The sequence below is a fragment of the Sarcophilus harrisii genome, chromosome X (genome assembly GCF_902635505.1).
Source record: "Sarcophilus harrisii chromosome X, mSarHar1.11, whole genome shotgun sequence".
NCBI lineage: Eukaryota > Metazoa > Chordata > Mammalia > Dasyuromorphia > Dasyuridae > Sarcophilus > Sarcophilus harrisii.
Genome location: NC_045432.1, coordinates 14,613,922 through 14,630,079, shown reverse-complemented (window position 1 = coordinate 14,630,079; position 16,158 = coordinate 14,613,922). Strand labels below are relative to the sequence as shown.

Below are 16,158 nucleotides of genomic sequence, written 5' to 3'. Positions count from 1 at the left end.
GCGTCAAGGGGCCAGGCCCTGCAAGCAAGAGGGATTGGGGGGTAAACCGGGATACCAAAGGGACTGCTCTCACTCAGACCCCAAATGAGGCAACCTCCACTGGTCCCTGAATAAGGAAATCAGTTGCCTGCTACTAGGAGTCCTAGCACCATACTGGAGAGGACCTGAGAGATCATGTAGTCCATCTGGGCCCCTCATTTTTATAAGGGAGAAAACCGAGGCCAGGGAAGGGTAATTATGTCTTGTCATGTAGGTAACAAGTAGCAGAAGCAGAGTTCAAATCCTCTGACACCAAATCCCCTGTACCCAGGGAGAAGCTGAGTCAGTGCTTATTTGGGACACTGTTGAGGGGAAAATTTGAGAAGTTGGATTAGATGGGGTCCCTTCCCACTCTGAATCTATGATCTGTTCAAAGATTGGCCCCTGCTGTAGTACAGGCAGCCCACTGTTCACTGGTTGATTCTCACCGGGGCGGTGGGGAGGGTGGGGAAAGGCGCAATAACCCTAAGTGTAGCATAACCTCCACAAAGTCTCTGAACTTTCAGAGGAATGGGACAACGTGCATTGGCCTTTTATCTTTTAAGCATTTTTCGAAGTACCATCGCAGCTTTGCATTCAGATCATGTTTCCTTGAAGGGGGAGATGCACAGGTTGGACCCTCCAAAGCTGATGCATACAAGACACTTCTTTCCAGTTTGGGCTTCACAGGAACTGTGCATTAGATGGTTCAATTGAGTTTGAGTTAGTCTGGATCCAAGTTAGAAACCTTAGTAAAGGTTTTTTCCTTGAATGCCCTTGATAAGCATCAGTGACAATCCAACTTTATGACCACCCTATGAATCCATCTCCATTCTTGCTGTTTGTCCCTTTGAAGTATAACTGCCTCTCTAGAGTTGAGTGCTGAGCTAAGGCTGGTCCTCAATAACACTGTCTGATTATTTTCGGATCCCACTGTCCTTACAACTGAAGGACTTGATCTTGTTCTTTTCTCCTATGTCCCTTTCTGGGAATAGGTCTTGTGTCCCACTTCCTTTTCTTTGCTCTTCTTCCCATGAGGCCATTCTGAGCACAAGCTGACCCATGACCATGTTATTTGCTGTTCACAAGGAGGACTCCCAGAAGGAGCTGCACAGAACATGTCGGGTAACTAGAGCCCAATTGCCAGACATCTGTTGGTGCTGTCCACAGCTCCACCCATGGCAGTGAAATCTCTAGTCTCAAGCTGGAGTTCAGGCCCCATTAGTGCTCTCTGGGTTCCAGGGAACCCAATCACCATGGGTAATGACCCAGATAATGGAGCAATCCAACTGGACTTCAAGAGCTCCTGGGAGAGACCCATTCTATGTGTAAGAGCTATCTGGGCAACTCCTTCTTCTCCCATCCTCCCACCCCTGCTGAAAGTATACTTGGCATATGATGAATGCTCCTTGTCTTCTACTCGAGGCTTCACATGCACTCAGAGGCCTGTGATAGGCCTTTCTCAAATTATTAATCTTGAACCCAGAGCCCTAAGATGGATCAGGTTCACAGTGACTTTTTAGTTTGCCTGTGCTCACCTGCCTCCCCTACTGCTTGGAGATGTTTCCCTTAGCCCACAGGGGAGCATTGGGAGCCTTCAATCGATTTGAATCATTGGGAAATCCTAATCAACACTGCCAGCTCTACCCACCTGCCCAAAGAGCAAGCAAGGATCTCCCCTGTCCTTTTTGCTCCAAGTGAGCAGCTTTCCTTTCAAGCAATTGATAAACCCTTGTTGGCTGCCTGCTATGGGCCAGGCAGTTGCTGATGATCCCTAGCCTCAGGTTCCCAAAGAATGGTGGTCTTGGGCTTTCCTTCCTGCCAAAACTCTACGATCTTGGCCCGGCCAAGTAAATACCTCAGTCCCCACATACCAGCGGGAAAGGCCAACACGAGAGCCAAATCCTCTCCTTTGCTTTTGGATCTCTGCCTTTCTGAATGGGTATTCCACTTCCTGTCTAGCCACTGACCTACCTGGTTCTTCCAATTCTTGGCTCTGGCCAATCCTAGACTCCTGCTTAGAAGTCTTTGTTTATGTGTGATTATTTCTTTTGGTTCAAGATTTTCCCGACCAAAGTGAGAATATGAATGCCTTTGGGTTCTACCTGTTGTTACAGAGCTCCTGAGATTGCCAAGCTCTGTGGGCCTTTTGGAGCCCATCATTCCAACCCTTGACTTGACTTGATAGGTTTTTAGCCCACAGATACCGTAGTGTGTCCAAAATGGCCTTTAGCACTGGGAGGTCAGGGAACCCACTGTGTGTACTTGTGAAGTAACTGAGAAAAAGCTTCAGGAAAGCCCAACTCTGAAAACAGCTCTGAAGATGCTGGCTGCCATGATTGCTAAAGAATTGCCAATTTCCCCATTTCTTCCCTAAAGAATTTCCCAATAAATTGTGAAAACATTTTTACATCCAAAGGTTCCGATAAAGGCCTCGTTTCTAAAATGTATAGAAAACTGACTCAAACTCATAATAGTTCAAGCCATTCTCCAAGTGATAAATGGTCAGAGGATATGAACAGACAATTTTCAGATAAAGAAATTGAAAGCGTTTCTAGTCATATGAAAAGATGCTCCAAATCACTATTGATTAGAGAAATGCAAATTAAGACAACTCTGAGATACCACTGCACACCTGTCAGATTGGCTAAGATGAAAGGAAAAGATAATGATGAATATTGGAGGGGATGTGGGAAAATGGGGACATTGATACATTGTTGGTAGAATTGTGAATACATCCAGCCATTCTGGAGACCAATTGGAATTATGCTCAAAAAGTGATCAAACTGTACCCTTTGATCCAGCAGTGCTACTACTGGGCTTATATCCCAAAGAGAGTTTAAAGAAGGGAAAGGGACCTGTATGTGCAAGAATGTTTGTGGCAGCCCTCTTTGTAGTGGCCAGAAACTGGAAACTGAGGGGATGCCCATCAATTGGAGAATGGCTGAATAAATTGTGGTATATGAATATTATGGAATATTACTGTTCTGTAAGAAATGACCCACAGGATGATTTCAGAAAGGCCTGGAGAGACTTACACGAACTGATGCTGAGTGAAATGAGCAGGAATAGGAGATGATTATATACGTCAACAACAATCCTATATGATGATCAATTCTGATGGACCTGGCCATCTTCAACAATTAGAGGATTCAAACCATTTCCAGTTTTCAGTGATGAAGAGAGCCATCTACATCCAGAGAGAGGACTGTGGGAACTGAGTATGGTTCACAACATAGCATTTTCACCCTTTTTGTTGTTGTTTGATTTCATTTTATTTTGCTTCATTTTTTCTCTTGTGCGACATGATAATTGTATAAATATGTATGCATATATTGCATTTAACATATTTCTACCGTGTTTAACATAAAAAAGAATTGCCTTCCCTCTCTGTCAGCCTTCAGAAATTCTAGGCAAGAGGAGTAGAGCTTCCATGTGTCCCTGTGGAGTAAGGCCTGAGGCTGAGAGCAATGGGGAGGCATTTGTCATCCTCACTGTTCTTGACTCGGTAGTTGAACCCCTTCAATTTGACAAGTACCTACTGTGCGTGAGGCCTTGTGGTACGTGCTGGGTGTACAAAGACACAGGTCCCCAGGTCCCCATCCTCAAGATTCTTACTGTTCTCTCTATTCTTCACCTCTCCTTCTGCAGTCAAAACTTACGAGTCCTATGCCCTGTGCTTTCTGGGTTCTGCTAGATACCCCAAGCTAACTGACAGATTCATTATGCCAGCCCTCTCTGAAGAGCCCCCTTTGTGCAAGGTCCCATGTATTGTGGGAGTTCTTCTGAGAATGCAGATGTTAATGGGGTAATGAGATGCTCCTTTAAGGTGATTCTCTTTTGGTAGAAAGTCCCCTCCCTTCCTACAGCAAGATGGTAAGAGAGCAGACATTGAGGGGCATTGCCAGTGCCCCGCTAATTCTTCCCTACAATGTCTCTCTCTTCTGCCTGCATGTGTTCAGAGAAGCCCAAGCCAGGTTCAGTGCCCCCATCCAATAACAGCCCCCTTCAGAGTGCCCAGTTAAAGATCTTGGAGCCCGAGGGAATGGTGGTCCTGGGGGCAAGCCCGGATAAACGAGCCTTGCCAAGCCCAGCATTCAGGTCCCGGGACACTGAGCACAGACGATTGCTCTGAATGAAACTCCAACTTGCTGGTTGGCAGTGCTGAGTCCATATCAGGGACTCAGTTATGATTCCCCAGATTTGGGACATGGGTACGAGACTGGTAATTAACCACTGAACATGTACTGAGTGCACAGAGCATGGCCACCATTGTGCCCAGTGCTGGGCTGGGAAATAGGGAGGATGCAAAGTCAGAGAAACAAGGATGGAGGGACATAGGCATAAGACACCAGACCTGAAACCAGGATCCCAAAAGGGCTGGCTCTCCAAAGAAACAACAGCTGCCTACCTCGGCTCCCCTGGCCGGGAGAGGGAAGGCGGGGGGCAGCTTCACTCATCCACCTGGCTGCTTCCTTGCCTATTGGCTCACAGAGGGGCCCCAGAGGTACTTAGCAATTCCAAACCCCCGCTGCAAGCCAAAATCCATTTCAGCCAGAAAAAGACCTGTCGCCAAGCAGACTGCCAGCTGTTTAGATGAGCCCCATGGCCAGTGAGAGCTTGGGGAAGCCTGATCAATTAATCCATGTTGATGGCCTAGTACAGGCTGATGGCTCACTGGGCTTCTTTCCCTTCCCCAGTCAAATATTTGCTTTTTAATTAGAGCCTTCTGGAGACAGAATATTTTAACACTTTGAAGGCAAGGACCAAGCAGGATACATGACTTTATTTTTACTGACATAACTTGGTTTATCTGTCCCCTTCGTAAATAGAGCCTTTTTGGCCGTCTGACCCAGCCAACTATGTCCAAGGCAAGTTTAAACACACATACACACACACGTGCGCACACATGATACACATGTGTGTGCACACACGACATAGCACACACAGAGAGAAAGGGAAGAGAAAGGGCCTGAGGCTGGTGAAGAAAGCTTAGAGGAGCAAAAGGAGCTGGGCTTTTTTGTGACTGGCGCTGCCTTGGGAGGGAGTATGTATTTGATATGGTGCCAGCGCCAGGATGACCCTGATTTCTGAGGGCCTGCTTAGCCTGGTAGAGAGAGGCGAGACACATTATCACTGGAATGGTCGCTTGGTGATAAATTATTTGACCATGGCAACCCAGGAAACAAAGAAAGAGAGAAAATGGGCCTCGGTGCTCTGCCCCCTTCTGCTAATGCTTTTGTGATGACATTAGCAGGAGAGACAATTTTTAGACTCTTTTTAAGTGTGGATCTTGGTCACCTAAATGTGAGGTTTTTTTTTTTTTTTTTTTTTTTTTTTTTTTTTTTTTTTTTTTTGCAAAGACCTCCAAGCAGACAGAGAAGGCTGGAGGAGCTGCATATTAACCATCTTGAAAAGCTTGTTGTAAACAAAATTGGAAGACAGAAGGCAGTTCTGACTAAATGGAAAGAAGATGGCTTCCAGGTGCCCTTAGAGAGGCAAGCAGGGAGTTGGTGGAGTCGGGCCTAATATGAATCCTGAGGCAACACCAGAAAATCTCTTCCCAGGTTGGCTGGTTATCTCAGCTAGATGAGCACAAAGAGAAATACCCCACCTGGGGGGAGTATCGTTTACACACCAATGGTCGTGGTAGATGGAGAGGGCAGAGAAATTCTAGACTGAACTCAGTAAGACGTTCTCCCTTGACCCCATGAAATCAGCATATGTTTTGAACCACTCAAGTGGCTTTAGTGAAAATGGTGGGAGCAGTTGAGGATGGGGGAAAGTATTGGAAAGCCCAAGTCAGGAAGGAATGAGATCAGAGACTACTCAAAAAGCTCGAGCAGATACAACAGGAAAGCTTTTTCAAGAACAGAGTTGGAAAATGCTGGACGTGGTGAGCACTGAGGTGAAATTGATTCTATTTCAACAGACAAGAAATGGCTTGTTACTGATGTGGAGCCATTTTTGAAGCAGCTGGCTGTGTACAGTCAGACCACTGATATGCTACAGGAAAGATCGAAATCACTGCCAGCCAGGGGGAAGACGGGGAGAGGGGAGGGAAGGAAGGAGAGAGAGACAGAGAAAGCAGGCAGAGACAGAGTGTGTGAAGAGAGAAATGCAGGGAGGGAGAGACACAGAGACAGAGAGATATAGAGAGAGTGTGTGAGGGGAGATCAAAAGGGAGAGAAAGACAGAAGAAAAAGATGCAGGGAGAGAGAGACACAGAGACAGATATAGAGAGAGTGTGTGAGGGGAGATCAAAAGGGAGAGAAAGACAGAGAAGAGAGAGATGCAGGGAAAGAGAGATTTTAAGGGGAGAACAAGGGAGGTAGAAACACACATACACACACATTCACACACACACAGAGGGACAGGGTGGGGGGAGGGCGACGTGCACTTGAAAGAATGGGATGCCACCTGGTCCTAAAGACTAAATGAGAGAAAGCCCTCTTCTCAGATCCTGTGGCAGAAGGGGTTGTTGAGCACATGTATATCCAAACGTGTCGTTAGGCTGTAACAGCAGAAGGGGGAGGATGGGATAGACCAGCCATACCATGGAGTCGAATCTAAACTGTGACAGAGACAAACTAGGCCATGGACAAGTCATTTAACCTCTTGATCCTTGGTTTTGTTATCTGTAAAATGGGCATAATATTGCAGTACTTAGTGGACAGGGTTGGCTTAAGACTCAAGTCAAATAAAAGGCTTTGCAAAATGTCAGATGTGGGCAGGAATGACATCCTGGCTTATTTTTCATCATCCACCCATTTCCAGCTGAAATGTCCTTGAGACGACTCAGTTCAATCCAGTTCAGCCTCATCAATCAACAAGCACTTACCAAGAGCCTACTGTGTGCCAGGTTCCAGCAGGCACCTTGAGGGTTAGTCACGAGCAGCTGGGGGACCAGCAAAGACTTCATGTATAAATGTGACTTTTGAGTTAAGTCTTAATGGAAACCAGGGAATCTATAAGGAAGAGGGGAAGAGGCAAAAGATTTGGTGCACAGGGCAGCCTGTTCAAAGGCCTGGGAAGGGGAGACAAGCTGTCATCCTATCCCGAGTGGCAGGAAAGGCCAGTATGGATCGAGGGAGGGATGTGCAGGAAGATTGGAAATCTGGTATTGGAGGTAATAGAGAACAAGTGGAGAGTGGAGGGGCAACATAGTCAAACTTGGACTTCAGGCTGTTATGTTAAGTAAATATTTAGCAACTACCTCTCCGAGGTTTAATTTTATCCGAGTCATTACCATTTCCTTCATCACTTTCTTAAGTCTAGATAATTCACAAAACAATATGCTGAGCCCCGATTCGTGGTGTTTGCCGATATGTGTCCCCTGAACATTTAACAATCAGAAGGCAGTTTGAGCTGGTTCCAGTCCCTGAATTTTTGGAAACAATCACCGGCAGCTGGATTAAAAGGAGGCCTGGAGGCTAGGAGGCCAAGTGGAAAGCTATTGCAGTAGTCCAGGAGAGAGATAGTGATGGCCCGAATCATCACCTTGGTGGCTGTGGGAGTGGAGAGAAGAGATGGCACTCTGGGCAAGCCACTTCATTCTGTGAGCTCCGGTTTATTCATGTCTAAAATAGGGATTCAATGCTTAAGGGCTTTGTGAACCTTAGAGTACTATGGAAATGCACAGTTGGGGCTGTGGGAACATCTGTCAGTGGGCAAGGGAAAGACCCCGGGAACTTGATCTGACTGTAATATCCCTGAGGGCACTGGTAGTGTAGATGAGGAAGTTTATGGGGGGGCACAATATGCCTTCCCGACTCCTTAATTGAACCCCAGAAGGTACATGGGAAAAGCTTGGGGAAGATTATTGGCTCATTGAGCCTCCAGTTCATTTGGAGGGGTCTGGAGGAAGCCAAACAATCCTATACTGAATCTTTGGCCGTACTGAGACTCTGGCTCAGGGTATCAGAAACTATTCCCACCTCTTACCTGGACTATTCTGTGCCTCTCCCTGTGACTGCTGGCCAGTGCTTTATGCCTCTGAAGGCCATGGTCAGTATCTCGTGACTGCTTCATCCACTGGTGACCATTACAACTCACCCATGCTTTCTTCAGTCTTGTACAATCCGGGTCCATTTCTTCCAGAAGATCTCCCATGGAAGAGCCATTTTGGGCCTTGCAGACTTGGCTCTGTTTTTTCCAAGAGAGAATCGTGGCTGCTCACGCAGCAGTCAGGCTCTACCATCTATCATCGCTCACTTTCCCTAGCTGACCTTTTCGGATCACACATGCTTTTAATCATGTCTTTTTGCACAATCTCTCCTCCTGTGATAGTTGGTAATGTGCTGCAGCCTATGTCCACCCACTGTGCTCATTTCCGTTACCCTTTGGGTCCTGTGTAATTTGGATTCTCCAGGGATGTGGTGTTGTCTGATTTCCAAGCCCAGAATATCAGCAGAAGAATATTGCTGATGTTGTCGGAGGAAAGAAGGGGCCTTCGCGTTAGGGAGACCGATCGGGACTAAAACATTGTCCGGTCACCCCCAGTTTCTATAGCTTCTTTTCTATCCTGAGCCCCGGCTCACTTGTCCATCTGAGGTCTGGCTGCTGTAGGTCTCCTGTTCCCTTTGTACTTGAATGAATTGCTGGGCCGATTTTTCTTTTTAAAAAGCCATTGATATCTATTGACATTTTCTAGGGTTTTTACATCCCCTTTCTTTTTGATTGTTTACCTTCTCCTCCCCTCCTCATGCCAGCCTGCCCTTGTAACAAAGACTATAAAAGGGAAAAAAGTGGAGCAGAGGGAAGCAATTTAGCTAAAGTAGCCATCACATCGACCATGGCTGATAGTATTTTAGGCTAATTGCTTCAAATGGCCATCGATTTTGTTAAGGAGGTCTGGCGGATTATTACGGGGGTAGATTGCCGTCCCCAAACAGGAACATTTGGGGACCTTGCTTATCTCTTTCATTTGGATTCTGTATTTTATTTCCCTCTGATACATCCATCCCACAGCTGCCAAATTTATATTCCTAAAGCACAAGTCTGACCATATCACAGCCTGTTCAGAAGTCTTCAGAGGCTTCCTGTTGCTGCTAGGATTAAATACTAAATCCTCTATTTGGTATTTAAAGCCCTTAACAACTTGTCCCCAACCTACCTTCCAGAGTGATTTGAAATTCCATATACTGTTTTTCTGACCCAATAGTCCAGCTCTGGCCTCCACCTCTGCAGAGTCTGTCCTCCTGGACGGGATTGCTCTTTCTCTTCACTTATGTCCCTCTGTCCTCAGCACCCGTTATGGTGCCCGACACATACTGTGAAATTCATAAAATCTTTGCTTTGACAGGCAACAATAATGTAGAACCTATGTGTATGATGCCTCCCACTCTCTTGTGGTATAACTCAGGAAAAATCATTACCCAAGGCCAGACTTCTTCCACCTCTAAGCTAATATTGGCCCTGTACCTACCTCTCGGAACCAGTAGCGTGTGAAAGATGAATGGGGCAATACCCGGGAACTGCTTTGGTATTATTGCCTCTACACGAAACAAAAACCATCGTACAGATGAGCCAGGGTCTCCCCCCCCCATCCAAATCTAGCAGCAGATGCATTCATCATTGGGAGAGGATATTTGGTGGAGATCTTTGACTTGAGGAATTCGCTCTCATCCATGTGGGAAGAAATGGGATTCTTTGATGAATGGGAAGAAGTCAGAGAGGCGTTACGTTATACAGAACCCGAAAAACAATATACACAATGACTTTGACAATGGAAAGGAGAGCTGTGAACACTAGAAACCGAAGGCCGGGGAATTGCATGGACCCGACTTGGTCTCGGAGAGGATAAGGAAGAATATGTTCCCTCTTTTCTTTTCTCTCCCACCACTCTGCAAAGTGCCACTTGGCTGTGGAGCACTGGGGACGCTTAGTCGATGTGCTGATGACTTTGGCTGGACTGGTTTTAAGGGTTTTTTTTGGTTACAACACTAGGAAGGAGAGAAAAAGATTTATTTGGGGATGCAGGTATTATAACAATAAGCAATTCACACAAATGCTTTTATTCCACCAATCTCTAGTAAGTCACGTTTCCCCCAAGCACACAAAAATCGCTTAAATCTAGCACAGGGCCAGTAAGAGGTGTTCAATAAATACCTGCTGATCGGCCAATTGATTTTAAAAGACAGAATTGTCTCTAAGTCATCTGTGGCACGTGAAGGATATTGACAACCTAACCAATCCCTTGCTCTCTTTTCAGCCTCCGGAATCAGCCTTTCTCTTAGCAGCTGCTAAGAAAGCTGAGCGGAGGTCCAGTCCCGTAAAGGTCCAATTCTCAGAAGGTCACAGCGAGCAAAAAAGACCCAGTAAGTTCCATTTTGATTGAGCATCAGCTGCAGTTGCCTTTGAATGAAGATCGTAGCTTTTTAGCTCTTCCCTTTCCCCAGTCAGCTCTAGCTTGCCTCTGTCCTGTTCTTCCTCCTTTCTCTTCTTTCACCCCAACCCCATTTCTCCCTTGGAAACCTTGCCTCTCCTCTCTTTTCTCTATCCCTTCCCTGCTTTTTTCTCCAGGACATGTTGAAGAAAGAAGCCCTCCTCCTCATCCCCAATGTCTTGAAGGTATTCTTAGAGAATGGCCAGATCAAGTCCTTCACGTTTGATGGCCGAACAACAGTCAAGGTACGGGTTCTCCTTTTGTTTCAAAGCTAAAGGCAACTGGGTTGGGGGAGGGGTTGCAGAGAAAAAGAGGCAGGTCACTCTGGCTGGCTTCTAGGCACCCACTCTTTAGTCATGCCGGGGCAAGGAGTCTGGGATGGGATGGGTATGTGTACAAGGATACATGATGTCCCAGACCTAAAGCTGGAAGAGTGCTCAGAGGCCATCTCAACCAATCTCCTCATTCTACTGAGGGGAAATTGAAGCCCAGGGAAGAGAAGGGACTGGCCCAAGATCTGTTCTCTAACTCCAAATTGTGCCAAGCTGACCTACAAAAGAATGGTGTAGGACACTGTTGCCATGTGTGCACGTTGGGATGAGGGGATGGGCACTAAGCTGCTCCCAACAGAGTATACTTGGTCTCGAAGTCATGCTCATAATAATAATTATTAACAATAGTAGCTAGGATTTATATAATGCCTGGTTTTGTTTTTAAAATGAGAGTTGGGATTGGGACAAAGCAACAGATTAGAAGGATTGGGATGGCTGTTCCAAAGGGATAGCCCGGGGATTGCAGAAAGAATTCCTAGCTCTTACTTGGATTTTGTTTTCTCTGCCAAAGCGAATGACATTTGGATTAGAGAGAACAGCTCAAAGTGGCTAATAGAACATTGGAAACCAGGGTACGTGGGAAGGGAACAAGAGAAAAACTAGCTGCCTTTGCTGAATTTAAGAGTTCAGATGCAGGTAAATGGTGTCCACCATGCTGAAAGGCCTCCAGTCAGTGATGTTTGAAAGATCATAAGGAAAAAGAGGTGCCACAGGAACAGAGAAGGGTAAATGTTCATTGTTTGGATTTTCAAAAAGGGATTTTCTGCAAACTAGACCGGTGAGTTTGATTTTACCTGGCAAAACTGTAGAAAATATTTATTAAGGGAATGGTTGGGATCTGAAAATAAAGAAAGGAAAGGAAGAGTTGTACCCAACTATCCTTGTTTCCTTTTTTTCTTTTTGACCAATCAATGGAATCTTATAAATAGAATTTGCCTAGATTTTAGCATAGCGTTTGACAAGAGTCCTGTTCACAAGTTGGAGATATATGGGCTTAAGTAAACGTATAGCTGGATGGGTTCAAAACTGCTTGGATAAGTGGGACCCAAAGGGTAGTCATTGGTGGTGAAGATCATTTTGGAAAGAAGGCTCCAGGAGAGTGCCGCAGGGATCCGAGCTAATTCCATACAGCATATTTATCAAATTTTCCAGTGATGCAGAGCACAAAGTTAAGGGATAGACTCAGCACCAAAAAAGAGCTCAACAACAATTAGTATCTCGATAGACCAGAGAATTGATTTGAATCAAATAAATTGAAATTTGATGGGGATAAATATAGTTAACATTTTGCTAAGTGTTTTTAAAAGCACATCGTATAGAATGCTGGGCTCAGAGGCAGGAGGATATTAGTTAAACTCTGGCCTTGAACATTTGCTGGCTTTAGGACCCTGAGCAAATTATTTCACCTCTGTCTGCCTCAGTTTCCTCAATTGTAAAAAGATGATTATACTGGCACCTACCTGCCAGTGTTTTTTGTGAGGATCAGGTGAGTTAATATGTGTAAAAGTGCTCTGCACAGTGCCCACCACTTAGTAAGTGCTTTGTAAATAGTATTCTTTTCCCTCCATTTCCTTTTACGTGATTGAACATATGATTATTTGATTTTCACATCAACAGTAGGTGTTCTCATCTGCATTTTACAGATGAGGAAACTGACACCAAGAGAGCTGGTTTTTTGTTGGTTTTAGTGGATCACAAACTAAATAGGGCTCAACAGGATGATGCACATAGATACACACATTTGTGTGTATGTTTATATGTGTGTGTCTACGTGTATCATCCTGTTGAGCCCTATTTAGTTTGTGTGTGCATGTGTGTGTGTGTATATAATTAATATACAAATAACACTAATAATTAGTTTGTGTATATGTATATATGGCGGCAGCTAGGTGGTGCTGTAGTGGATAGAGCAGTGGGCTTGGAATCAGGAAGACTCTTCTTTCTGAGTTCAAATCTGGCCTCAGACATGTACTAGCTGTGTGACTCTGGCCAAGTCACTTCACCCTTTTTGCCTCAGGCTCCTCATCTGTAAAATGGGCTGGAGAAGGGGATGGCAAACCATTCCAGTATCTCTGCCAAGAAAATCTCAAATGGAGTCATGAAGGGTCAAACATGACTGAAATGACTGAATAACAACAATTATATGCATTTATGCATATATATTATATATAATATATACACATGTATAAACATAACTATGAGTTAACAGGATGATATACACATACACAAACACACACATAATATCTATATATTTGCATGTGTGTGTATCATCCTTTTGACATATTAATGTATAAATTAATATATATAAACTAATATTTCATATCTGTATATTAGTTTTTATAAATACAGAAGATTATTTTAAATATTAAGATATTGACTATATTATTATTGTTAATATTAAAATATTCATTTGAGGTTTTAAATTAAATATTAGTTTGTATATATACATAAATATGGATTGACGGTTGATATACACATACATAAACACACACACAATATCTGCATGTTTGCATGTGTGTGTGTCTCATCCTTTTGACTCATGTTAGTATAAAAAATTAATATATATAAGCCTAATATTTCATATTATTAGTTTTTATATATACACAGAAAATTATTTTAAATATTAATATATAGACTATATTATTGTTAATATTTATAAATTCACTTGAGGTTTTAAACGAAATATTAGTTTGTATATATACATAAATATGGATTAACAGGGTCACACACACACACACACACACACACACACACACACATCTTCCTGGATCCCCAGATGGGCACCAGGGCTGCAGTTTTTGTGGCACCCCTCATTGTGACCCGTGGCGGTCCTGCCTATCTGGAGAAACCTGGGGCAAGTGAAGGGATTTCAGGCCCTGTATATGTGAGCTCCTCTAGAACTCGTAACAGACAGATGAAATCAAGAGCAATCCAGAGAGCTTTAGGCCTAATTCTGGAAGCAGTAAAGGGAGGGGCAGTAGCTCCAGAACCAATCTGTGATTTCAGACCGACTCCCCGGCCTTTCCCACATCTAGGGATATGGGATAAAGCCTCCTCCACAGTTTTGTGACATCATTGTGACAGACATTGGATCAGTCTGCAGAAGAGGCCAAATAGTAGACAGCTTATTGAAGGGACACCAGTTCACTCCCAAGGTCAGGGTTCAGTTTGCATTTAATATCAAGTAGGAAGGGTCTCTGAGCTCCTTAGTTTCTGTTGCTTCATTTTCTTCCTCTGGAAAATGAAGAAGTTGACTAAACCCATGTAGAATCTTGAATAAGGACTCAGTTTCCTCCTATGTTAAAACAAGGGGGTTAGGGGCAGTGGATAGAACGCCAGCCCTGAAATCAGGAGGACCTGAGTTCAAATCTGGCCTCAGACACTTAAGACTTCCTAGCTCTGTGACCCTGGGCAAGTCATTTTATCCTAATTGCCTCTGAAAAACAAAACTCCAAGAGGGTTGATTCCATCCAGCTCTAGAGTTCTCAGTGTCGGTGTCTGCAAATATGCTCTTGGGTCTCAGTGGAGTTGGACGTTTCCTCCAGTGGCTGTAAGGCGTGGCCTCTGGCTATGACTCTGGCTCTGGCTCCATGGCGGCTACAGTTGGCGGCTACAGTTGGCTGCTCGTTGGCACTTTGACAGGCTGCCAAGGCACTTGTATCTGAGAGGTGCCTGGGTGAGCTGTGACAGCACGGCCCGGGAGCCATTAAGCTTGTAACTTTCGTTGGCAATGCTTGGCTTGGCTTGGCTTGGCTGTCTAGGTTCCCAGTGCTAAATGGGCTGAAAATCTCATCTGCCCCTGTCTGAGCTCCAGCAGCACCGACTCAGTTGTGATTTACCTGTATAATGATCTGCACCTGCGATTTCTTTGGACTAAGAGAGCTCCCGGTGAAGAAATTCCCTTTAGCAATTCCGAGCAGCACCTGCCCTGCAACCACTAATAGGAGATATTTTCCAGCATCTGCCCCGAGTGTTCAGTCGATTGAACAGCTCTCAGTGGGCAGCAAAGGAGATCTTTCAGCTCTTGGCCCTTTAGCTTGCCCAGAGCTCCTGTTTTTGTCTGGCACCCTCTTCCCAAGCTGCCTTTGTCACGCCTCTGAGTACCGCTCTATCCCTAGGCTTATGTGCTTGTCTAGAGCTCAGAGCACTTAGTGATGGGCAGAATCCTCAGCTGTTACAACCAAACAGCCAGGAGCAGCAGTTACAGCAGATCCCTAGCCAGATCCTGCTCCCTGGGGCCCGCTCTATCAGAGAAGGCCTTTTTGCCCCTCTCTAAAAATGATTGTATCTTTTTCTTGGACTTTTCTTTTCTTCCCTCCCTCCTTCCCTCCATCTTTCTCTCCCTCCCTCCTTTCCTTTTTCCCTTCCTTTCCTTTTTCCTTTCCTTTCCTTTCCTTTCCTTTCCTTTTTCCTTTCCTTTCCTTTTTCCTTTCCTTTTTCCTTTTTCCTTTTTCCTTTCCTTTTTCCTTTCCTTTTTCCTTTCCTTTTTCCTTTCCTTTTTCCTTTCCTTTTTCCTTTCCTTTTTCCTTTCCTTTTTCCTTTCCTTTTTCCTTTCCTTTTTCCTTTCCTTTTTCCTTTCCTTTTTCCTTTCCTTTTTCCTTTCCTTTTTCCTTTCCTTTTTCCTTTCCTTTTTCCTTTCCTTTTTCCTTTCCTTTTTCCTTTCCTTTTTCCTTTCCTTTTTCCTTTCCTTTTTCCTTTCCTTTTTCCTTTCCTTTTTCCTTTCCTTTTTCCTTTCCTTTTTCCTTTCCTTTTTCCTTTCCTTTTTCCTTTCCTTTTTCCTTTCCTTTTCCTTTCCTTTCCTTTTCCTTTCCTTTCCTTTTTCCTTTCCTTTCCTTTTTCCTTTCCTTTCCTTTTTCCTTTCCTTTCCTTTTTCCTTTCCTTTCCTTTTTCCTTTCCTTTCCTTTCCTTTCCTTTCCTTTTTCCTTTCCTTTCTTTTTCCTTTCCTTTTCTTTTCCTTTCCTTTCCTTTTCCTTTCCTTTCTTTTTCCTTTCCTTTTTCCTTTCCTTTTTCCTTTCCTTTTTCCTTTCCTTTTTCCTTTCCTTTTTCCTTTCCTTTTTCCTTTCCTTTTCTTTTTCTTTCCTTTTCTTTTTCCTTTCCTTTTCTTTTTCCTTTCCTTTTCCTTTTCTTTTTCCTTTCCTTTTTCCTTTCCTTTCCTTTTTCCTTTCCTTTTTCCTTTTTCCTTTCCTTTTTCCTTTTTCCTTTCCTTGAAATTTATTAGAATAGCAGAGTGAGTAAAAATCAGCCCCTCAAGTCCTTTATCTCCTCTTCCTCAGGATGTGATGGTGACATTGCAGGACCGCCTCTCCCTAAGATACATCGAACACTTCGCTCTCGTCCTGGAGTACGCAAGCCCAGAAGAGAGCCACAAGTTCCTGCTTCTCCAGGACAAGCAGCCCCTGGCCCATGTAAGTGACTCCTCTT

General features: G+C 44.4%; 1 protein-coding gene across 1 annotated transcript in view; it reads left to right on the top strand.

The window, feature by feature from the left end:
* Positions 1–16,158, top strand: part of FRMPD3 (FERM and PDZ domain containing 3) — a 75,569-nt gene that overhangs the window by 22,390 nt on the left and 37,021 nt on the right. Inside the window, 3 exon segments of the mRNA XM_031945270.1 lie at positions 10,232–10,337; positions 10,543–10,650; positions 16,011–16,142. Of these exon segments, the coding sequence (XP_031801130.1) occupies positions 10,546–10,650; positions 16,011–16,142 (237 nt within the window). The 5' untranslated portion in view covers positions 10,232–10,337; positions 10,543–10,545.